Source organism: Elgaria multicarinata, chromosome 7 (genome assembly GCF_023053635.1).
Source record: "Elgaria multicarinata webbii isolate HBS135686 ecotype San Diego chromosome 7, rElgMul1.1.pri, whole genome shotgun sequence".
Lineage (NCBI taxonomy): Eukaryota > Metazoa > Chordata > Lepidosauria > Squamata > Anguidae > Elgaria > Elgaria multicarinata.
Genome location: NC_086177.1, coordinates 6,473,513 through 6,498,875, shown reverse-complemented (window position 1 = coordinate 6,498,875; position 25,363 = coordinate 6,473,513). Strand labels below are relative to the sequence as shown.

The 25,363-nt window shown below is 44.0% G+C and overlaps 1 protein-coding gene across 1 annotated transcript in view; it reads right to left on the bottom strand.

The window, feature by feature from the left end:
- Window positions 1-6,044: 6,044 nt before the first annotated feature.
- CFAP61 (cilia and flagella associated protein 61) overlaps window positions 6,045-25,363 on the bottom strand; it is a 180,256-nt gene continuing 160,937 nt past the window's right edge. The window contains exons 25-26 of the mRNA XM_063129711.1: window positions 20,318-20,408; window positions 6,045-6,515 (exon numbers count right to left, since the gene is read on the bottom strand). Coding sequence (XP_062985781.1) covers window positions 6,315-6,515; window positions 20,318-20,408 — 292 coding nt within the window. The 3' untranslated portion in view covers window positions 6,045-6,314. The remainder of the gene's footprint in view (window positions 6,516-20,317; window positions 20,409-25,363) is intronic.

Genomic DNA, 25,363 nt, shown 5'->3' with positions numbered 1-25,363 from the left:
AGCAAGCATGGGGGTGGGTTTGGAAGCCCGCTGGCTCCCCTCCCCTCGATCCGAGCAGCCGTGGGTCTCTCTCCCCCTCCGCCCCGCCTTCCCGCCCGCCAGGCGTGCGCCTTCCTCGGCTTTGGAACCGCCGCTCTCTTGTCGCCTGCGCGTCGGAAACAATGGCCGCATTGCTTAGTAGTATTTGACCCGGGCCGAGCAGGGCCTCGGGAGAAAGGCCTTTGTGTTCGCAGGAATTAGCGATTGTTGTGTCTGCCCGAGGGACACGCGAGAGACACGCGAACGGCCCCCCGGCCCCGCCCCCCGCCCGGCTTCTGCCTCTATTCACCGTCCAGGCTGCACCGCCTCCCTCCCAGCCCCCCCCCCCCACTCACGCCTCGCTTTGTTCTACAATATTAGCATAAAGCTGCCATGGATCTCCCGTTTAAATAATTACACACAAAAGGAGGGGGGAGGGGAAGTGATAAAAGAGTGAAAACAAGATTTTTAATTTTTTAAAACACACACACACACACACACACACACACACACACCAACTGCCGAGCAGAGAGCTCAGATATTCTCTCCGGCTCGGTTTTCAGGTCGTCCCCCGCCCCCAACCGGGTCTCTTCCTCCTCGCCCAGAGACAAGCAGGCAGGCAGGGGTCCCATTTTGTGGGTTAGAAACCCGGAGGGGGGGTCGCCTTTTTGTATCTGCAGCGGCGGGGGTGCGTGGGGGGGCGCACTCGGTGCTCTCCTCCAGGGCGGCCGTTCGTTTCGAAAAGCCGAGTGGGAAGATCCTGGGGCGATCGGGTTTGCCTGAAGACGCCTCGTGTGAAAGGCGCACGTTTGGAACGAGGATCGCCGAGCCCAAGGGAAAGAAGGAGCAGCAGGCGTGTCCGGAGGGAACTGCGCCGCCGCCACCGCCCTCGCCAGCAGCAGCAGCAGCAGCAGCAGCAGGGGGAACGGGGAGCTGCTTCCCAGGACCTCGGGCCACACTTTCCGCCGCCCGCAAAGGTCGGGACGGATCCCGTTCATTTCAGTGGAGGCGGCGCAGGGGATCTTCTGGTGGATCGGGACTGCTGCCCACTTGTGCCCATCCTCTCCCTCTTCCCACAAACGCAATTTTACACACACACACACACACACACACACACACACGCAAAACCCTCACGAAATCGTGGCGCGGGGGTGAATTTGTACGTGAAGTCCAGTTGACAACCCACGTCCGGGACTTACTTGCGAGTAAACATGCTTAGGCTCGGGTTGTGGAGGGCAAGAGAGGAAGGTCAAGAACCCCCTGCCCATCTAGCCCCACCCCCGGCGCCCCTCCCAAGCGCCAGCCCCTCTCCTCTCAGGGGCCCTTTGTCCTTTGCTCCCTGGCAGCGCGTGCGCGCGGGTGGTGCGTCAAGGGCGCGCGGGTTTCATTTGTCCGGCTGGAGTGTATTTGCTCAGCGATGTGTGCCTCGGCTGCCCGCCCGCCTGCCTGCCCGCCTGCCCGCCTGCCTGCCGGCCAGCCTCCTCGTTTAATGAGGGAGGCCGTCACTGCGTGGCTATTAGCATACAGCTGCGGCTTCCTCCTCCTCCTCCTCCTCCTCCTCCCCTTCTGGGCCAAGCACCCGCTAGCCCAGCCTTATCATCTCTTCACTCTACTAGGACGACAATCAACAGCTTCTCACACATGACTGAGCCCACTCGCCGCTCCCCCCTCCCCCCCGCACCCCCGGTCTCTTTTTCTGACACACGCACGTCTGAATATTGATAAGAATTTTTACATCTTCTCCGTGTCTCTTCTTATTAGCTGCAAGATTAAGGGACGACGAGGACGACAGAACGAGCCTAAAAAGCCAGCAACAATTCATTGGCCCCGGCAAAAACAAGCAAACACCCTCCTAGAAAAAAGGGAGATGCTGGAGCAGCCTCGCAAAGCTGTGAGCCCCCCTCCCCTTTCCCAGGGGGGCAGTGTGTTTTCGCAGCTGCCTGGTAGGGGGGGGGGGGAAGGTTGCTGCAATCCAAAATTTACAAGAGATGGTACAGAGATGGCACAGGCTCTCTTGGAACCATGCCTCGCTGGTAGCAGGAAGAGCAAGGCTGTAGCTGGAGCCCAGCTAGCCCAGAGGCAGCAGATGAGGCAAGGAAGGATGGCATATTTTGAGTGCTATTCACAGCCCCATCCTATGCAGAGTTGGGCATGCCGAAGCCTAACTCACCATACGGAACATGGCACTATTCCAACGGATGAAATCCATAAATCCCAACCACACTCCCACCAAATTTAACCAAATCTGCTCACAGTCTCCTAAAAACAGTACCTGCCCCCGCCACCGCCACCCCCCAGTAATTCAAGTATTGAAACATGAAGAGAGACTATTATTATTATTATTTATTTATTTATTTATATAGCACCATCAATGTACATGGTGCTGTACAGAGTAAAACAGTAAATAGCAAGGCCCTGCCGCATAGGCTTACAATCTAATAAAGTCATAGTAAAACAATAAGGAGGGGAAGAGAATGCCAACAGGCACAGGGTAGGGTAAGCAGGCACAGGGTAGGGTAAAACTAACAGTAGAAAGTAACAGTAGAAGTCTGCACAACATCAAGTTTTAAAAGCTTTAGGAAAAAGAAAAGTTTTTAGTTGAGCTTTAAAAGCTGCGGTTGAACTTGTAGTTCTCAAATGTTCTGGAAGAGCGTTCCAGGCGTAAGGGGCAGCAGAAGAAAATGGACGAAGCCGAGCAAGGGAAGTAGAGACCCTTGGGCAGGTGAGAAACATGGCATCAGAGGAGAGAAGAGCACGAGCGGGGCAATAGTGTGAGATGAGAGAGGAGAGATAGGCAGGAGCTAGACCGTGAAAAGCTTTGAAGGTTAACAGGAGAAGTTTATATTGGATTCTGAAGTGAATTGGAAGCCAATGAAGAGATTTCAGAAGTGGAGTAACATGGTCAGAGCGGCGAGCCAAGAAGATGATCTTTGCGGCAGAGTGGTGAACAGAAACCAACGGACTGATGTGAGAAGAAGGAAGGCCAGAGAGAAGAAGGTTGCAGTAGTCCAACCGTGAAATAACCAGCGCATGAACAAGCATCTTGGCAGAAGAGACAGACAAAAATGATCGAATCCTGGCAATATTATACAGGAAAAAACGACAAGATTTAGCTACTACCTCAATATGAGGAATAAAGGAGAGCGAGTAGTCAAATATAAAGCCAAGGCTACAAGCTTCCTTGACCGGAGTAAGCGTAACATCATTGACAGTAAGAGAGAATGAGAGATGAGGAGAAGGTTTAGGAGGAAAAACATATTTGCCATATTAAGTTTCAAACGACGATGAAGCAGCCAAGCTGAGATATCTGAAAGACATGCCGAGATACGATCGTGAACATCCGGAGAAAGTTCTGGAGATGACAGATATAGTTGTGTCTATAGTAGAGGATATGCATACATACAGAGATCCTATGTTCATTCCTTGTCTTCTCCAGTGAAAAGGGTCAGGAGACAGGAAAACCTCTGTAGGGGACCTTGGTGAGCCACTGTCAGGCAGAGTTGACGGTGCTGGGCTAGACAAAGCGCCTGACCTAATACAAGTCAGCTTCTTATGTGGTAGAGTGGGCAACAGCTCTGATCCACGAAGCTCGATCCATGGGGAAGTTCTCCTTGACAAGCCCCATTGAAATGAATGGGAGATACTCAAGAGGCAAGTTTCCTCCTCCCTAAACATCCCCCCTTCCAAGAAGTTGCTTTGAATTTTTAGACAGCCGCTTCAGATTATTTACACTTGTTTGTATACTTGTGAAGGAGTTTCAGACAACTCCAGGGGGGAAGAATTGCATGAATTAGCTCCCCCACCACTGTGGTCATGTTCCCACCAGTAGTATGTTCAGTGAGCATGAGAAGGGGCCCTATGCATGTACTAATGTGCATATGGAATACCTCCATGGGAGTGGGAGCCCAGTTGTTCTAGAATCTCCCTTTGCCTGGAGGGGCATTATATAGGGCCTCTTCACCCACTCATCAAATGTTGCATGAACTCAGTTGGGGAGGAGATGAGTTAAGCTTCATGGGGAAAGTGGGTTCAAGCAGGGGTTTGAAGGAAGAGGTGGATAAAACCAGCAAAGGTGTAGTGTGGAAAAAGGACCTGTAATCTCTGAACTCAGTATAGATGACACTCCAGCAACTTGCCCACCATGTCTCTTTGGCACTTCATGACCCAGCTGCACATCCACACAGATGATGGACAAGCCAACATACTCTATCTGACTACTGGAAATTATAATGGAGACTGTGGTTTATCAGGTATACAGAGAACAATAACATATCATGATGTGCAAAATTGTGAACCACAGAAGAGAGGCAGCACAGAAGTGAAGAACGTTTTCCTAAGCACTTTTGGAAATTTTGTATAATTTTGTCTGGCAGTCCTATAAATAATCAAATTTATCTGAAGAATGCATATTGAGCAAATAGAAACACTAATTCTAAGCAACAACAATACCCAAACATAGGAAATATGTTCTATTGAACTTGATGGAACTGGCTTCTAAATAAATGTATTTAAGATTGACCTTAATCCTATTGAATCAAATTAAATCTATATAGTTGAATTAAGTAAACTGTAGATTGAGTTCTATGTGTGTCTAGAAACAATGGCCAGACTCCAGCACAGAATTTTTGAAATGTAAGCCAGCCAATATTTATGGCTTTACTTTGTCAAAAACTGAGACCATCAGGTCACCTTTGTGGAAGATACTGAACACCTTGGAACAATGTGACTTTTAACCCATCCTTGAACCAAACCTGAGTGAGTTCTGGACCATGCAAAGGTGGGGCTCTGTAATTGAAATAGGTCAGCCTTCTTATGTAGTGCACATCAATAGCCATGGATATGGGGCTGTCTTATTAGCAATCCCCTACGATCAGAAAATGTACATAATTTTATTGAAAGGCTTAGATGCAAGCTTAGAAGAATTCAGACTTATATGAGTTCAGTAGAAAGGCATAATTTTATATACATGATACAATATTTGGGTGATGCAATTATGTGTTCACTCAAGGAAGGCTAGCATGCTCTCTTAGCCTATTGTTATGTTTGGATAATAGTGTGGGCTTGTAACCTCTTTTATTTGTCATCTTTGCTCTGGACATCTGCATCTGAAGAAGCTTTATTTATAACTCAAAGCCTCACTGCTAACAGTAGCATAAAATGCTTTAACTGGTCCAAACCCAACCATCCTTTTTCACTCTTTGGTTAGCCATTTGCATAGTAAATGTACCATGTATGAGAACCAATCTACCTTACTAAAGGTAGGAAAACCTCAGATAATTAAAGAAACATTAAGGCTGAAATCCTATACTCAATAAGGGGAGTAAACCACATTGAATTTATTGGGACTTAAGTAGACATGTACAAGATCGCACTATTTGGCAGACTATATCTATGGTGAAAGTGTGGGGGAAATATATTTCCAAGTACTAATAGGTCCAACCCTCCTCTTTTGACAATTTCCATTTAGCATGATCCCTCCCATCTTCTTTTAATAAAAATGGAAGGTCTTCTTTTAATGGAATAAATGAAAACTGCCCAGATTTCATTCAACAACTTGTTTTATTTACACTATTTTCCCGCCTTGATTTTCCTTTCTTATTGGCTGAGCCAGTAGCAAACACCCCTCAGCAGGATACGCTGCAATTGGTCAATGGGTTGTTGAGATGCCTCTAGAAAGGGAGTTAACCCCACAGCTGCTGGGTCACTAGCCAGCACATTAGAGAATTGACCTCCCTCCCACTACAATGTACCTTCTGTCCAGGATGACAGAGAGATACAAAGTTCGTATTTGGAATGAACAATCAAAAAGCTAAAATGCAATATGCAAATCTCACCAGCCATCTGTCAGGTTCTGCTTGGGAGGGAGTCCCTGGCACAGAAGAGCCCAGGCGAGCACAGGTTTAAAGGCAGCAAGACGCAGAAGCTGAGTCAGTGTGATGAAATGGAATTGCTTTAGTATTATCTGAGTCACCAAAATTGAGACAAACTGTTGTTGGATTGAAGACTTATGATCAGATAAGCAGGACATTATTCCATCATCTTACACGTATATCATGAATGGTTACTTTTCAGAATGTGTTGCCATGTATAGTCATTGTTTTGTATAGTCACTTAACGGCATGGCTTTTTAAAAAAGTGCTTTGCCGAATTACAAAATCAGAGTTATGTTCCACCTACTGGGGTATTTAAATAAGGCAGATTTCATATTGTTTACAGTATGAACAGTTAGAACTTAAGCATTTAGTTAGAGACTACCGTTACAAGGAGTAAAAAGAGCCATCGTTAGCTACCCAAAGCTAAACTATCCCTGGCCAGGCATACATTGGAAGGTGATAATTGTTATAGTTCAGATAATTGAGAATGCTTTTCTCAACCAGGTTCTTGTAGATGGTTTGCTTAAAGGACCGTTTGAGGTATGTCTTTGGTCTCTCCAGTAATGTGAGTTCACCTTCCACCACTTGGCGAACGAGTTCTTCAATTGAAGGAACACCTTCTTCCTGTAAGCAACAAATGACAAAAGATCATCATGAACTTGATTAAAGCTCCTAGAATGGCATCACCATCTTCCACCGATCAGTAAAGTAATGTGCAAAGGATTTCAGAGTAGCCCTCAAATAAATAAATTCAACACATGCTGCACCAGAAAAAGGATTCAAATCTAAGGCAAAAGTCAAACTGGGATTTATTGCTTTGTGTCTTTAGCCAGAGGCTATCTGTTAAGCCTCCCTTTCACCTTCCCTTATCCCCAAGGCCCTGACAGTTAATACAGAGAGGCAGCTGCTCACCGCATTCCCTGGAAGGCAGGCAGGCAGGCAGGCAGGCAGGCTGATCCTCAAAGTGCTGCACTAGTACATGCTGTGTTCACTTCAACGAGGTTTGTGCGGGCACAGCACCTTTACTATCAACATTTAAGGAAGTCTTGTACCAGTGGAAGTGGGAAATGTATCACATGGCATCCATAATGACCGTGCAAAAGGGCAATTTCATTCTAAGGATGTTTTCACAGGTGAAACTTAAATCAGTACAAAATGCAAATAGAAAATCTACATCAGCTGAATCTCTCTCCCTTTCTAACCTCTCCTCCCTTCTCTTTGTCCCCTGTGTTGTTTATTCGTTCAGTCGCTTCCGACTCTTCGTAACTTCATGGACCAGCCCATGCCAGAGCTTTCTGTCGGCCGTCGCCACCCCTAGCTCCCCCAAGGTCGAGTCCGTCACCTCCAGAATATCATCCATCCATCTTGCCCTTGGTCGGCCCCTCTTCCTTTTGCCTTCCACTTTCCCTAGCATCAGCCTCTTCTCCAGGGTATCCTGTCTTCTCATTATGTGGCCAAAGTACTTCAGTTTTGCCTTTAGTATCATTCCCTCAAGTGAGCAGTCTGGCTTCATTTCCTGGCGTATGGACTGGTTTGATCTTGCAATCCAAGGCACTCTCAGAATTTTCCTCCAACACCACAGTTCAAAAGCATCTATCTTCCTTCGCTTATGGTCCAGCTCTCGCAGCCATAGATTACTACAGGGAATACCTTGTATTTGTACAATATCTTTGTCCCCTACCCAAACCAAATTAAGATTTTCAATTCTTGGAGCAGTGATCTGTTTTTATGTATATTAGCTAACTGGCAATTTCATTGGTTACTTGATTCCATCACTTATTAAGTTAAATCTAAATAAGTTGATTAATGATATTTCACAAAATGTTGATAGATGGGCATCCTTAAAGTTAAGTCTATCAGGCAAAGGTTAATATACTTAAGATGAATACTTTACCTCGAATTGTTTACATTATACGTGGAATCCCTTTACTTATACCTAGCAAATTTTTTCAAAAACTTAATACTTTGTTTCATAAATTCTTTTGGGGTTCCTCCTCACCAAGAATATCCCTGAAAAGGATGCAACTTCCAACTAAAGATGGTGAGTTTGGCTTTCTGGACCTTGCTACATACCATTGGGCTTATTTGCTGATCTGCACCAATTTTTGGTCTTTTCCACTTAAATTTGATTTTCCACCTTGGTCAGTTTTGGAGCCTTTTTCCAACTGGATGGCATTAGGTTCTCGGCATATTAAGATGGAAAGTGCTCTTCCCACAATTTCAGCAGTTAGAGATGTATGGCATATAATGTCACCCTGGATCAAGTATTGGGTGCAGGTGATGAGTTTTTGTTACTTTCAGCTTTGCGAGGTAAATTTAAATTACCTGCCACAGCTGAAAGGCAATACTTGCAGCTGCAACATTTGTTAGGATCTAGATTTGGCCCAGTAGCTTTTAATGCTTCAGAATCTTCTTTGCGATACACAGGTGTCATTTACAAATGGACTCAGACATTTGGTCTGCCTTCATGGATGTTTGTGTAATTTATGCTTTGTTGTTTATTCGTTCAGTCACTTCCGACTCTTTGTGACTTCATGGACCAGCCCACGCCAGAGATTTCTGTCGGCTGTCGCCACCCCTAGCTCCCCCAAGGTCAAGTCTGTCACCTCCAGAATATCATCCATCCATCTTGCCCTTGGTCGGCCCCTCTTCCTTTTGCCTTCCACTTTCCCTAACATCAGCCTCTTCTCCAGGGTATCCTGTCTTCTCATTATGTGGCCAAAGTACTTCAGTTTTGCCTTTAATACCATTCCCTCAAGTGAGCAGTCTGGCTTTATTTCCTGGAGTATGGACTGGTTTGATCTTCTTGCAGTCCAAGGCACTCTCAGAATTTTCCTCCAACACCACAGTTCAAAAGCATCTATCTTCCTTCGCTCAGCTTTCCTTATGGTCCAGCTCTCGCAGCCATATGTTACTACCGGGAATACCATTGCTTTAACTATGCGGACCTTTGTTGTCAGTGTGGTGTCTCTGCTCTTAACTATTTTATCGAGATTTGTCATTGCTCTCCTCCCAAGAAGTAAACGTCTTCTGATTTCCTAGCTGCAGTCAGCGTCTGCAGTAATCTTTGCACCCAGAAATACAAAGTCTGTCACTGCCTCCACGTTTTCTCCCTCTATTTGCCAGTTATCAATCAAGCTGGTTGCCATAATCTTGGTTTTTTTGAGGTTTAACTGCAACCCAGCTTTTGCACTTTCTTCTTTCACCTTCATCCTCAGCTCCTCCTCGCTTTCAGCCATCAAAGTGGTGTCATCTGCATATCTGAGATTGTTAATGTTTCTTCCTGCGATTTTAACTCCAGCCTTGGATTTGTCAAGCCCAGCACGTCGCATGATGTGTTCTGCATACAAATTGAATAGGTAAGGTGAGAGTATACAACCCTGCTGTACTCCTTTCCCAATCTTAAACCAGTCCGTTGTTCCGTGGTCTGTTCTTACCGTTGCTACTTGTTCGTTATACAGATTCCTCAGGAGGCAGACAAGATGACTTGGTATCCCCACACCACTAAGAACTTGCCACAGTTTGTTATGATCCACACAGTCAATGGCTTTAGAATAGTCAATAAAACAGAAATAGATGTTTTTCTGGAACTCCCTGGCTTTCTCCATTATCCAGCGGATATTGGCAATTTGGTCTCTAGTTCCTCTGCCTTTTCTAAACCCAGCTTGTACATCTGGCAATTCTCGCTCCATGAATTGCTGGAGTCTACCTTGCAGGATCTTGAGCATTACCTTACTGGCATGTGAAATAAGTGCCACTGTCCGATAGTTTGAACATTCTTTAGTGTTTCCCTTTTTTGGTATGGGGGTATAAGTTGATTTTTTCCAGTCTGATGGCCATTCTTGTGTTTTCCAAATTTGCTGGCATATGGCATGCATCACCTTGACAGCATCATCTTGCAATATTTTAAACAGTTCAGCTGGGATACCGTCGTCTCCTGCTGCCTTGTTATTAGCAATGCTTCTTAAGGCCCATTCAACCTCACTCTTCAGGATGTCTGGCTCTAACTCACTGACCACACCGTCTGAGCTATCCCCGATATTATTATCCTTCCTATACAGATCTTCTGTATATTCTTGCCACCTTTTCTTGATCTCTTCTGTTTCTGTTAGGTCCTTGCCATCTTTGTTTTCGATCATACCCATTTTTGCCTGGAATTTACCTCCGATGTTTCTAATTTTCTGGAAGAGGTCTCTTGTCCTTCCTATTCTATTGTCTTCTTCCACTTCCACGTATTGTTTGTTTAAAAATAATTCCTTATCTCTTCTGGCTAACCTCTGGAATTTTGCATTTAATTGGGCATATCTCCCCCTATCACTGTTGCCTTTTGCTTTCCTTCTTTCTTGGGCTACTTCCAGTGTCTCAGCAGACAGCCATCTTGCCTTCTTGGTTTTCTTTTTCTTTTGGACGTTTTTTGTTGCTACCTCTTGGACAATGTCGTGAACTTCTGTCCAAAGTTCTTCCTGGACCCTATATACTAACTCTAGCCCCTTAAATCTATTCTTCACTTCCACTGCATATTCATTAGGAATATTAGTGAGCTCATATCTAACTGATCTGTGGGTCTTCCCTATTCTCTTTAGTTTGATTCTAAATTGTACAATAAGAAGTTCATGATCTTTCCCTTTTTTCTTTTAGAATGTTGTGATATTTGAAACTTTTGAAGTATGTAGTTGCATATGTCCATTTTTTAAAAAAAATATTTATTTATTTTTCTTTTTATGGTTTTTATTTTGTTTTAAAACTCACAATAAAAAATAAATTTTAAAAAGTATGTTCTCTTTTGGAGACCCTCAAAATGTCAACCCTTGCACAAAACCCCTATGGCTATCATTCTGCAATTTGGCAGACATGATGCCCTCTCATGGAGCAAGGAATTGTGAATTTTTCATCCTATTCTTCCAAGGAATAAAAATATTTTTGGTAGGTCCCTTTAAAAGAAAATCAAAATATAAAGTCACATACCACAAAAACACTTGCACCTATTTTTCTAACATTGGGCAGGAATAATCCCCTCCTAAGGGGCTATTATGCTTCCAATTATTCAGTTCTGACGAAGAGAAAAAAGTTACAGCATTTTTTTAAAAAAAATATTCCATGAAAGTCAACATGAAGCACAAAGCCTCAGTTTTCCAAACCTTGACTCAGGTTTGGTACTAAACTGAAATGGGCTGACTCTAAATTGGCCCAAGCAAAAGCAGGATGTTTTCCAAACTGCTGAATTGGGGTCAATGTACGCTTCTAATGTATATGCATATATGTATGTATCTGTGTACATATACATACACACACACACACACACACACACACACACACACACGAGGTATGCACTGACCCCTGCTTCAGTTTGGACACACACACATACCATACTAATTTGTCTTATGGGCCTATACCTCAGATCTAATAATAATAATAATAATAATAATAATAATAATAATAATAATAATTTTATGTATTTGTTACCCACCTCTCCCTCTGGATCAAGGTGGGGTACAACACTAAGAACCCAGCAAGGCCCCTGTTGGAAGCATCTGAATCATACCTCAGAAAGAAATTTTATGCATGTCTATGTATTCAGTGATACATACCATCAATATACTTTATAGGGCTTCCAACTTTGTGAAAAGATATAGCATCACCAACCACTTGGGGGTAATTGCGCTGAAACCGAGTGTATCCCCTTATGTTTGGCAGCTGGCTGGCTCTGCTTCATTTGCTTCATTAAAATCTCCTAAAATCCCCTAGACTGCCCTAAAAATAGGGCACAACATTGCACCCAAACAGTCTATCTGGGCTGTTCTGTCTGGCCTTCAGGATCATGCAGCTGAGTCTGCTGGAGCCAAGGCTGGCTACAGCATGAGGGGACAAGAAGCATCCTTCACTCCTGATTGTGTGAGGTGCTATAGTTGTGTGGTACATTACTGGATCAAGACAGAAAAAAAGGAGAGAAACAGGTTCTCAGGATGCTTAAAGTACTTTTATTACAAAGCCCAACGTGTTTCAGCCTGTGTTCTTTCAAAGGCCTTTAGGGGGTTGATAAGAGAAGTCTGTAGAAATACTCCTAGCAAGGTTAAAATCTCCTTAAATAATGAATGGTGACTGAATTTTTTTTATATACTAAGGGCATTCCCCATGCTGGCTGGAGAATGCTGGGAATTGTTGGGATTTTTTTCATTCTTAACATACATAGGATTGTGCTCAGGGCCGGCGCTGCCATAGAGGCAGCTCAGGCAGCTGCCTAGAGTGCCAAGCAAAGGAGGGCGCCAAATGGCACGCCCAGAAGCCGCTCTCCTAGAGCGGCTTCTGGGCGCACTGTTCCGAAGCCATCCCCCCGACCCCCAACCCCAGCGTCCTGGCTTTGAAGCCAGCGCCCGGCCAGAAGCCACTCCTGGCTTCGAAGCCAGGACCCTGGGGTTGGGGGGCAGGGCGGCGGCTTCAGAACGGCACACCCAGAAGCCACTTCTGGGCGTGCCATTCCGAGGCCGCCACCCCGTCCCCCAACCCCAGCATCCTGGCTTCGAAGCCAGCACCTGCTCCTGGCTTTGAAGCCAGGATGCTGGGGCGGGGGACAACTTTGGAACAGTGCACCCGGCTGGAAACCGCTCACCTGCCTAGGGCGCAAAATAGTCTGGCACCGGTCCTGATTGTGCCCTAATTAACTTGGATAAAATGTAATGTAGGTAAGTATTTGGGTGAAAGGGAGCGGCATAAAGAGTTTATTTTCAACACTGGAGAAAAGTAGTGGGTGGATTGCGGAAGGATCAGTCCTGGGGTCAACAAAAGGCACCCCCACCCCAACGTCTACTATGCTGAACAGTAGGGCAGGTTTGCTTGGGCAACTAACAATTTGTCCCAAGTTAATAAATAACAAACTGGGTTTTGTTTATCCTTTTGTAATTGAATTAGGCATTTAGAAAAAGCTGTAGTGTTACACTTTGCTTGTTTATAATGTTTTTACAAAATTACACTCTAGTATAATGGTTATTCTCCTTGAATTAGAGAGCTGTATATATACACACCACTGTTGCCCAATTATTTTCATGTAATCCAGAGGATGGATGGCAATAAGGGAGAGGGACTTTTCAGTGGTGGCCCCCTGACTGTGGAATGATCTCCCCGATGAGGCACGCCTGGTGCCAACATTGTTATCTTTCAGGCGCCAGGTCAAGACTTTCCTCTTCTCCCAGGCATTTAAAGGCATTGAATGCTAAGTTTGTTTTTAATGGACCCCAGAATTGTTGGTTTAAATGGATGCTGCTGTTTTTATACTGTTGTTTTTATGTCTCTCTGGTGGTTTTTAAATTTTGTATATTTTTAATGTTTACTGTTTTTAGCTTTTGTGAACTGCCCAGAGAGCTTCGGCTGTGGGGCGGTATATAAATGTAAATACATAAATAAATAGGGATGGAAGATTATTTACGTGAGCATATATGTGATATCTATACATGACAAACATATGACTATGTAAGGATTTGAAGGATGTTCGGGTATATAGAAAAATAAAGAAAACAAACCTTCCAAATTTATAAACTGTGAACAGATTCTACCATTGAATTAGAATGGATATGAGGTAACAGTATTTGGAGGTTCAGACATAATTATTATAAGATCAAGTATAGAGACATTCCCAACATTGAACACAAAGGTTCTTGGAAGATTAAAATAAATGGATAGTTTAGCCGCCTGGTAGTTGAAATACTGCTTGTGAAATACAACTCAAGTTATTAGGCTCTTATGAACTCATTCTATTAAATTATGGAGTGGCAAGATCACTGGTAGTTAGAGAGAATTCAGAACAATCTATTGCAAATCAGGACTGAGAATCAATTCAAGCACGCAGATGCAGCATATCATATACGGCCCTTCTTGGACTATAATACTTCAGACTACTGGTGGGAATCCTATAGTTTAATACCCACCCACATGGAAAGCTACCACATCAGAGAGAAGGCTGTAACCTAGGTGATTCTCTGTCATTCTAGCTTTCTAGTTAACGGAATCACAAAGTAAAAGCAAATAAAGTAATCGAGAAGGGGGAGTGAAATTGCTATCCAGTTGTCAACAAAGCTTTTGACTTTGAGAAATAGAAATACTCAGAGCGAGCTACACACACAAAAAGTATGCAGTCGACTGAAAAACCACCACAAGAAGCCTTATCCAGGGGTGCAGAACCTCAGGTCCAGGGGCTAAACTTAGTCTTTGTTTGGTCCCAATCAGGCCTTCTGGAATTCCCCAGATTGCCCTGCCCCCTTTCCCTGATTCTGCCCTCTTCTCCCCAAATGATTGGTGGTTCCTCAGCTTTTCTGCAGCTTTTCCTCCATTCTAAAAGGTTGAAATGCCTCTTCTACAGCTTACTTACTGGCAGTAAGAGCTGTAACCTAAAATATGCTGATATTTTTTATATTTTCTGGCTCTCAGCTGTGCCCACTCTCATGTCTAGCCCTGCTCCCCCCTTAGGTTGGGGGAAGGAGTTTCAGGCGATCAATCATAATCAGACTCTGAAGTTGAGGAGACGGTGCAAGAAACATGCCAGCCTATACCAGTGGAGGAGGAGGCTCTCACGGGCTCTTCACCAGCTGGGAATGAACCTTCTCCAGAGCTTATCTGCTCAAGGGTAAACAACACACAGTCAGTGGGAAATCAGTATTATTTTGAGCGAGAAAGCACAGTCCTAGAGTATGCCACAGACTAAAATGGGCAGAGCTAAAGGAAGGTGAGAGAAAGTCAGCCCAGCTAGCATCTCATCAGAGGCTGCATCAGAACCACTCTCCCTGAAGTTAACACATTCTGGCAAAAGGCTTTCCATTCTTCTTGAAAGGGCAATTGACACGCTTAGTTTGCATAGTTTTGCCTAGAGGAAAGTTCCTAGAGATTAGACTGTCTTCAGGTGGGAAGAGATGTTTATTGCTTGAATAAAGCTTTGTGGGTTACTTAGCAGACCTCTTTATTGTATCCCAATAAGGTGGGAGTTCTTGGGAAACACGACAACCACTATGTGGCTCCCAAAAGCTTCTCCAAAATAGAATTCAGTAATCCACTGACTTCTCACATGTGCAACAGCTCTGATCCAGGGATGGTGGGTGGGTTGTGTGAATGTACAGATGACCACCCGAAGAACTACAGTTACAGGTAGGCAACCTGCATTATTTAGTTATTTATTATTGCATTTATATCCTGCCTTTTTTTCCTCCAATGAACCCAAAGCGGCGTACATAATCCTCTTCCTCTCCATTTATCCTCATAACAACCCTGTGAGGTAGGTTGGGCTGAGAGTTTGTGACTGGCCCGAAGTCACCGAGAGGGTTTCCATGGCCGAGTGGGGACTAGAACCTGGATCTCCCGACTCCCATTCCAACACCTTAGCCACTACACCACCCTGGCTCTTCGTGGTATCTATCATTCACACATCTGGGTGATTAGCAAGCTGACTTACCCAGAGGCAGGACAGTGTCTATGCCAGAACAATGACAACACTGCTTCCCCGAATGCACAGTCAGCTCGGGCCCGCGGATCAAGACAGTAGTGCTTGACAAACATTGATGGAGTTGACCAGAATCAGGTCTGGGATTCTGATTCCCTTGTTGAATGTTGTCAAAATGGTTGCTGCTTGGGTTGAGTTGGGCACGAACTGGGTCTGTGAGGGGAAGTTGTGCCAGTTCGTATACCAGAGTAATCATTCTCACTATCCAAGCTGAAGTGCTGAGAAGGGAGTGCCAAGCCCATATGCTGTTCTGAATAATATATAAAAAGACGAGGAGACCTTCGGAAGGCACTCGTTCTGTCCTTGTAAAAAGCTAATGCCCTATGCACTTCTAAGCTGTGTAAGGTGGTTTCCAGTTTGGACTCGGGACTCGGAAAAAAGGCAGGTAGTATAATACTTTAATTCAAATGAAAATCAGAAACAACTTCAGGAAGGAAAGCAACATCAGGTCTAAGCAGCGCTTTATCTCTGTGAAAAGTCAGATAAGGAGGGCCAATACGGAGGGCACATAGCTTGCTCAATCGATGCGCTGACATTACTGCCACCAAAAATGCAGTCTTCCAAGAAAGTAACCTGAAGTCAATCTTTGCTAGAGGTTCAAATGGTGGGGGGTGTCAAAACCTTCAGAACTACAGATAAATTCCACGCTGGCATAACTGAACGAACTGGTGGAGTGAGCCCTTAAGAAACCTCTTCATCAATGGGTGCAAAAAAGCTGTAAAACCCCTAATGATAAAATAGCTGAAAGGTAAACTCTTATAGACAATGGACCTAGACCCCTTTGAACCAGGTCATGTAGAAATAGCAAAATATGCCCTCTCAGATTGGAAACTATGCAATGTAGCAAATTCAGAAAAAGCAGTCCACTTCTTCACATAGGAGTTCCGCATAGAACATCTTCTAGAGGCATTCAGAATACTCTTTATGGGGGAGGGTAAATCCTCCAGGCTGTCATCCTGAGCATAGCAAAGTCTGGATGTCTGATTAGACCATGATGTTGAGAAAGAAGACTGGAATTGTCCCACAATCTGCAATATTTGCCCGCCAACAGGCTCAGGAGGTATGAGAATCATATTTGTCGAGGCAACCACGATGTTATCAGGATGCAGGAGATCCTGTGGTCACAATTTTCCTAACCACCTGTGAGATCAGTGGAAATGGAGAGAAAGCATAGAATAGGGTCCAGCTCCATAGGATGGTAAAGGCATCTCCGAGTAAGCCCTTTCCATGTCCTACTGTGCTGCAGAAATTTGGAAGAATCATGTTGTTGTAGGTAGCAAAAAGATTGACACTGGGCTGCCCTCAATGATGAAAGAGACACCTCAAGGTCTCCTTGCTCAACTCCCACTTGTGCAAGGTCTGTAACACAATCAATCTACGAGAGTGTTGTCCACCCCTGCAATGTGCACTGCTGAGAGACGTATCTGTTGCAAAGTGCACCATTCGAATATGTTTAGAGTTAACTCCAGAAGTTGCATCAATCTGGTTCCTCCTTGCATGTTCAAGTATGCCACTGTCTACATCATGTTGTGTGATGCCACTTGTATCAGGCGGCTGAGCAGGCTGGGCTTGAAAGCTCAAAGGGCCTTCTCAATTGCTCTGAGCTCCAAGAGGTTGATGTGTTCTGATCCCTGTTGGACTGACCAATGTCCGTGCACTGTCAATCTTGCATAATGGGTGCCCCAGCCCTGTAGTGACGCATCTGTAGTCAAGGTCCCTGATGGAGAAGGGGGCTGGAATGAAACCCCAGTTAATGTGGTGTTCCTGAGCCCAACATAGTAGAGACTTCTTGATGGTAGATGTAACTGCATCCGCTGAGCATTGTTCTCTGTATCGAAGATCTGAATAAACCAATTTTGTAGAGGCCTCATTCTGAGTCTTGGATCCTGTACGATTGCCATCGTGGAAGCCATTAGTCCCAGCATTCTCCGTATTGAGAAGGCTGTGGTGACGGTAGTCCTTTGGAGCTTGGTCGTGAGGTCTATTATCTTATGGGACTGATCCTCTGGCAGAAAAGCTCATCTGGCCACCGAGTCCAGAATGCCACCGATGAATTGAATGGACTGTTGAGGAGAAAGACAAGATTTTTTCATAGTTGATGTAAAGGCCCAACTTCTCCAAGAGGGTAAGTTCCACTGATCATTGCAACTGCTGTTTTGTTGATGCCACAAGAAACCAATCATTGAGGTAAGGGTATACCTTGTCCCTGTTTAGCCTGAGATTAGCACATACCACAGTCACACTTGGAGAAAATCCTTGGGGCCGTAGCAAGGCCGAAGGGAACTACCTGCTGAGCTGGGCGAGCACAGACCTCAGAATGCATAGTTCGAGAAGGCAGGCGTGAACCCTCATACTGTATCAATGGAAACAGTCAACGGTGTCTATATTCTGGCGGGGAAATGTACCACCTATGGGTATAGTAACTGTCAGCTCTGGGGTCATGTTCCTAATATCTAGGTCTGTAGGAACATCGACCCCAATTGGAGCGCCTATCCCACTCCAGTGGCGATCTGGATCGATCTCTGGATGTTGTCCTAGGATAGCAGTACCCTCTATCCAAGGGTGCAGAGAACATTGAATCAGTGAGCCGTGTCTGTGATCTTTCTCTGAGACTGTATGTCGAGGTTCCCTTGCCCATACAGGTTGCGGTGAAGGGTCTTGAATCGCCTCCTTGGAGATCGACGTAGGTGGTCACTGAACACACGGTGGAACATTTCTCACCATTGGAATCAGTGAGTGTAATAGTGGGGACACAGAAGCTGCCCACACCAGTGCTGATAACCTCGGTGGTGACTGAATACAGTCTATTGGCGTCAATGGAAGGTCAACATCAATATGGTCAACATCGATACGGTATGGAGAAGAAATATCGACCTCGACCGATTCTACAGGCTATACAAGTGCTGGAGAATGAGAAGTAGGTCTACTCAGTACAGGAGTTTACTTACCCACTTGGGGCCTCTTCTTCTTGCTTTTGTTTCCTTCTCCCGCATGTTGCAGATGTGTTTTGGTGTCTTTGCTTTTTTTGATAACTTCTTTGCGAGAGACAAGGCAACTTAGTGACCTGGAAAAAGAGGTTGAGTGCATGTACTGCTCTTCTCAAGCAAAGGTGAGGGAGGGGAATGCTCTGAAGAATCTATAATGGACATCCATCCCAAAGACTGAACTTTTGCAGGGGTGCCCACTGCTTGCAAAGCTTTATTCCACAGGATGGTCTTAAGCCTGCCCGACCTGTGCCTCCTGGTCTGTTTTGAAACTGCTTGACCAAAATGACAAGATTCCACAATGTGCCCCTCTCCTAAGTAATGCAAGCACAAGGAGTGTCCATTGGAAGGAGGCAATTTACTGCCGCAGTTTGAACATTTTCTGAAAGGGGACCGGAGGGCCATTCGCCCTTCAGGGCAATACTGGGACCGCTGACGCATGTCCCAATCCAAAAATTTTAGTAAAGAGGAAGAGAAAGGCAGAGATATAAACTGGTTTTTTAACAGGAAAGAAGAAAGAAGAAGAAATGCCTCTAACAAGAATTCCGAAGAATCACAGGAGAAGTTCCAAACGATGCTGCCATGATGGTGGTCAAAAGAGAACTGAGGGGAATGGGCGGGAACCCTTGCAGACATGCACAGTATGAAGCGGGGGAGGGGTTCCTGCCCAAAACGCCTCAGCTATGGAAGTTTCCAAAACAAAGGCTCCGCGCAGGCGCAGAGGCCAGATGTGGGAATGACAGAGACCATGAAGAAGAACGAAATAAATATCAGAAATAAATAAAAATGAGTAAACTGTCCCAACACCTCAGATAAATGCTTTTCAATAGAGGCAGTTGACACACTCAACTCGTGTGAAGTTCTGGCTATCCAAAAGGATATTCTACAGTTGAAAATGGTGCCGAAAAGGGCATGCATTGAGAGGAAAGGTTAAAGAATTTGGGCTTTTTAATTCTGAAAAAAGGCAACTAATAGGAGATAAGCATGATATGGAGAAAGTGCATAGGGAGAAGTGTGCAGAAATTGGGGTCACCCAATGAAAGTGAGTGGCAGTAGATTCAGAATAGATAAAAGGGGGGAAATCCTTCTTAATACAATACATAGATGTTACTCTTTCACAAGCTTAGCGTATTTAAAATAGTAACTATGTGTGTGACCTGGATTGGGACCACAGCACAAAGGCTGGATCTATCAATGGTCACAAGTCATGATGGCTATATAGGATGTCCAGATTCAGAGACATTGCAGTGCTTCTAGAATAGGCTTTTCTTGTGCAATCACTGTGCCTCAAGCACAGAATTGTACAGGAAGTCCAGATGATATCGTCTTCCATTTGTAACCCTCCTATGTTTCCCACTCCTTCTTTCAGCTGTTTGCTTTCTACAAAAATCTGTTAAGGAGGGAAAGACAGACTACAAAACAGACACCCTTTTGACTCATGGTGCTAGGAGCTGTCCATCTGGAAATACCATATGCCTCTAAACAACATTTGCTGGGAAACAACCAGAGAGGCCTGTTGCCTTCATAGCTTAATGGTGGGCATCCCAGTAGCACCTGTGGAAAACAGGATGCTGAACTAGATGGCCATTGATCTGATCATCCTTCGAAGTTACTCAAGGTAAATTCAGGCAGATATTAAATACTAGAGAATATAAAAGAGTAATGGATTTATTTATTTATTGCATTTCTATACCACCCAATAGCCGAAGCTCTCTGAGCAGTTTACAAAAGAGTACACAGAGTGAAAGCAGGAGTACCAGAAATAACAGAAGTTCTAAAAGCTGTTGTCAATTACGTACAATATTCTTCTCAAAGTCCATAATTAATGTTCTGAATCTTTAGATTTTAACAAAGAATAAAGAGGAAAAGAAAATAAACTGAAAGATGAAAGCAAATCCTAAAATGACCAGCAATGATCAATGCTCATATGATAAAACGTTTTTGCCAGTCATTTTCTTTACCTGAACAGATACTAGGATCTGGCGCAGTTCCTTCTTCAGATCAATAAAGCGATCGTGATAGATGGCCAAGGCCCAAGGTTCCTTCAAGTAGCTGGTTAAAAAAGAAGAAGAAATGTAGTTACCCAGTGAGTCTCTCATTAGCCACTAATAAAGTATTTACCTGCTTTTTTGCTTTTGTAAATTACAGTTCTGGACCCATCAGGATAGTTTGTTCATAAAATGCCTCCCATAACAACATGGTCAATCAATTCTTTTAATGGATGTTCCTGATGTACAGCCAGCTTCAGTAATTACATTTAAAGTGGCTTAATTCAGAGCTGTGGCAAGAGCCAGTGAAGAATCCTGATTTTATCAGAATTTAAAAGCCTGAAGACCTGTGAGGAACTGTGTCTCCATTATCTGTCCTCATTTGAGAAAAGCAGATGGCAGGATTAACTGAACTCCTGCATAAACAAATTACATTTGTGTAGACAATGACACAAGTGTTGTTCATCATTAAGGTTTCTGGATTAATAAAGGCCAGAAAAACAGGCCACAACAGTGTTGCAATATGTTCCTTGCACTAGTGCACTGAAACGAAATTGAATTTGTCATACAAGGAAATCCTCTGTGTTTATATTCTCCCACAGTAAAGAACAAAATCTATGGAAAACTATTTTCTGTACAAATAAATATTTATGTAAGTCACCCAGGCCTTTAGAATAAGGCAGGAAATATACATCAATACATTTTAAAATAATGTATAACTAGGGGCGAAATGTAAATGTTGCCTTTAGTAAGGATGACTAGGTGTTGCAATGTAATGACAACTGAGTTACTAACAGTAAAATTGCTGTCTTTGAAAGACAATTTACACAACCTGTCTAAACACCTTTCTCCAATCAATCAATCAATCAATCAACCATTTCCCCATTCACCAGAACTAGAAGTTGTGATAAGACACTACTCAAACCTTGGCGTGGTGGAATACAAAAATGTAGCTTTACTGTAAAGCAAATGATTCAGAGGATTTGTTCATGAATGACAGGACTGGATACGGCCAGGAAAAAATGCCAGAGCAGTCATGTGAATTAATCCTATCAGATTTTTTAATGTATTAATAATGTGTAGTTTATGGGGGGAGAGATATGCATGTACTACCTGTGATGAGATGTAGGAGTGTTAGCTTCTAGTCCTCCGACTAGGAGACTCAATTCTGTTGCTTTACTGTGGTAAAGTTTCAAGCTGATGGAAAATAGAAACCTAGGAATACTACCTCTCTCAAAATTCAAGAAAATATGAGATTTTAAATAATGGATAAAAACCACATTTTAACATTATTTTGTTGAGCTAGTATCCCTCTGTCTTTAATACGCAGCAGCAATAGTATAAATTAATTCTAGTTGCCATGCTTATTTTCTGGATGCCAGAGGACCCTGGCCTCCTGAAAACCTCTGGTTTGTGTTTGAGATCATGAGTTGTAAGGAATGAGAGGTTTTTTGTCAAGAATCTGTGTGAGCTATCAACAGCAGAGTTTAGGCCTATCTGTCTCCCTTTGCAGTATGGAGATGACTGGGAAAGATAGCAGTGGCTCTTGCCTGAGTGAATCGAGATTGTGTCAGCCTTTAGGCACAAGCGGAAGTGCTGCCGGCTCAGGAGCTGTCATCCTGTGAGCTGGCAAAATTGTACCTACTGATGACTTGCCTGTATTCTGGTGTGGGCCCCTCTTTCCCAGCACCCAGCAGAAACCACAATAGCTGCAGGAAGCCCCCTGCCCCACCCAGAGACTGAAACCTTTACCTGTAAGAGAAAGAACTATGCCCTGCAGTTTGGCAGTAACTTTACAGTGGCAACATTTTCCATGTGCGACAGTCCCCCGAGAAGAGTGTAGAGATTCTGATGCCTTATGGAGTTATAAGTGAGATGCAGGAGCTAATAGGGCATCCCACTCACAAGTCACACCTTGACTTTGGGATGTTTTGAAGGGAATAAGCTGGATTTTTAAAGCTGGGTCCGTAAAAAAATCCACACAACATTCCAGAAGTGGCAAGATCTAAAACTTCAGTCTAAAAGCCTACTGAAATAAGGCATCTTCACTTTATGGCAAAAAGGGGCTCAAAAAGAGGGCCTGGTGGATCTTGTTTGGTGGAGGATTCTATCGGCATGGCACCACCATGGAAAAAGCCCCCCTCTCTCATGCTTGGAATAGTACTGAAAGCAGGGGATTCAGAGGCTGATCTTAAGTGGGAATAGGTGGTCCTTAACGTAATCTGGACCTAGCAGGACACTTGAGTAAGGAAATAATTTTTCTTCATTGGCTGCATGCAGCCAGCTCGAGGCCAACAGCTGACCATCTTGACCTTGAAAACAAATTCTCTAACTTGGGGAAAAATCTGTTCAAAGTTTGCAAGAGAATGGTTAAAGAACTGTAGCATGAGACAGCAGCTTTTTATGTACATGTGAACTTCAAAGTGTGCACAAAGCCCTAGCATGTGGAAGTGTTCTGCATTTACATAAATGTGCACATTTACATAAAAGAGCCAGTGTAGTGGCTAGAGTGTTGGGCTGGGACTCCTCACTCACTGGGTGACATTAGGCCAGTCACAGACTCTCAGCCCAACCTATCTCACAGTGTTGTTGTTGTGAGTATAAAATGGAGAGGAGGAGGGTTCCTTGGAGGAAAGAAGGCGGGATATAAATGTAGTAAATAAAATAAATAAATGGAAGGTGTACCTCTGTCATTTGCATCTCTTGCATAGATTGTTTTAATTGTTAAAACAGCTCTGTGCATGCATCCTTCTACACACTTGGACTCCACGCAATTAAAGTGAATGGGGAAGTCCGTGGACAGGTGTGACTCTTGTGAACAGAGGCCTTAGCTAGACCTAAGGTTTATCCTGGGATCGTCCCGGGGTCATCCCTGTTCATGTAAATGACACACAGGATATCCTGGGAGCAGGCAGCCTTAGCCAGACCTAAGGTTTATCCCAGGATCGTCCTGGGGTCGTCCCTTCCTGCTCCCGGGATATCCTGTGTGTCATTTACATGAACAGGGATGACCCCGGGACAATCCCGGGATAAACCTTATGTCTAGCTAAGGCCAAAGATTCCACAGCTCAAGCTGTTACTGGTTATACCAGGGGTAGGCTACATTGGAGGGTCCATGAGCTACTTTCCCTGGGCCACACTCCTGCTGCACCACCAAATTCAAGCTAAATTGAAAGCAAGCTAAATTTGTCCTTTGGAAGGCTCTGTAGACGTCTGCTGCCACTGATTTTTTGCTGCTATGTCGCCACATTTGGTTGGGAAGAGGGCAACATGAGAGGACAAGGTCCTTGAATGTGACCCGTGGCCATCCCTGGTTTACTCTGTTCTGTTTGGGCCTTTTTGAGTGCTAGTATAATTCATTGGCTAAGCACACAAAATGTGAACTGGGAAGTCTCTGGTTCATATCCCATGAACACAAAAATCGCTATCCCCACAAATAATCTCTATCTCTCAGCCTCAGTCTGCCATCAGCAATCTGGGATAATAATTCTGGCATGCCTTGCAGGAATGTTTTAAGGATTACTGAAATAAACGTATGTGAAGTGTTTGGAACACTATACAGTGCTCTATCAGAGCTAAATGTTAGTTCCACACTCCCCCAGGTTTGCATAGTTTGCATTTAACATTAAAAAAGAGCAGGAATATGAAGTTTTGGGCAACTGCATTGTGATCTATTTATTCTATTCTAGTTATGTGTACACTTAGGTGTACCTTATCTAATGTGCCCTTTAGGAATGCACTAGTTAATAACACACAATAGCAAATACACAAATAAGTTTAATGTTAAACCTTATTTCCTATTTCATAAAAATAGCATTGTAATTATCCTAAAAACAGTATTTTATACATGATTTTATTACATTTCTAAGATTAATAAAATCATATCTCATGAGTACTCTTAACACACAGCTACAGAAAACAATTAAAGATGAATTGATAAGGTGACTTCCTGAAGCCTCTTGAGATTTGCCAATGAGGCGCAGAAATGAAGTAGGCAGCTTGTCCGGATACGTTCCGTGCCTCCTCACTCATCTGGAGAATAACTCCTGGCTTATGTACATGCTAAGCCTTCTTAATGGGTTGTCAACATGTGACATGATGTGATAGAAGTGGAACAGGCAGCAGGTGTTTGTGACACACCTGGGCAGGGGACAGGAGGGCCTTCAGGCTATAGCACATAGAATCAGGCATGCTGTTGGCACAAGAGACTGGGAAATACTTCACTCTCATATTATTGGCTATTCGCGGATTTTGCCATAATTTAACTATGCGCTGTGTGAAGAAGTCCTTCCTTTTATTTGTCCCGAATCTCCTACTAATCAGCTTCATGGGATGACCTCAGGTTCTAGTATTTTCAGAGAATGAGAAGAATGTCTCCCTATCCACATTCTCCACACCATGCATAATTTTGTACACCTCCATCATGTCTCCCCTTAGCCTCCTTTTTTCCAAGCTAAACAATCCCAGTTGTTGTAACCTTCCCTCATAGGGGAGATCCCTTAATCATTTTAGTTGCCCTTTTATGCACTTTATCCAGCTCTATGATATGCTTTTTTAGGTGTGGTGACCAGAACTGTACACAGTATTCTAAGTGTGGTCGCACCATAGATTTGTATAAGGGCAGTATGATACTAGCAGTTTTATTCTCAATTCCTTTTCTTATAATGCCTAACATGGAGTTTGCCTTCTTTACTGCAGCCACACACTGGGTGGACATTTTCATGGAGCTGTCCACCACAACCCCAAGTTCTCTTTCTTGTTTGTTGACCACCAAAATCACTCTTCGGTCTACTCACAAAGAATAGAGATAGGAGGATTCTTCTCCACTCACTTCAGGTTGACTTGAAAACTATCCTTCTTTCCAAAAACAAATGCAAAACAACAATAACAACAACAAACTCCAACAACTCAGAAACAATTGCTCTTCCTGTCAGCCCCAACCACCAGCCAAACACATTCACTTTCCTATTCTCAGCAGCAGTGGTGGTGGTGAACCAGTGAAGCATGTAGGGGGAAAAG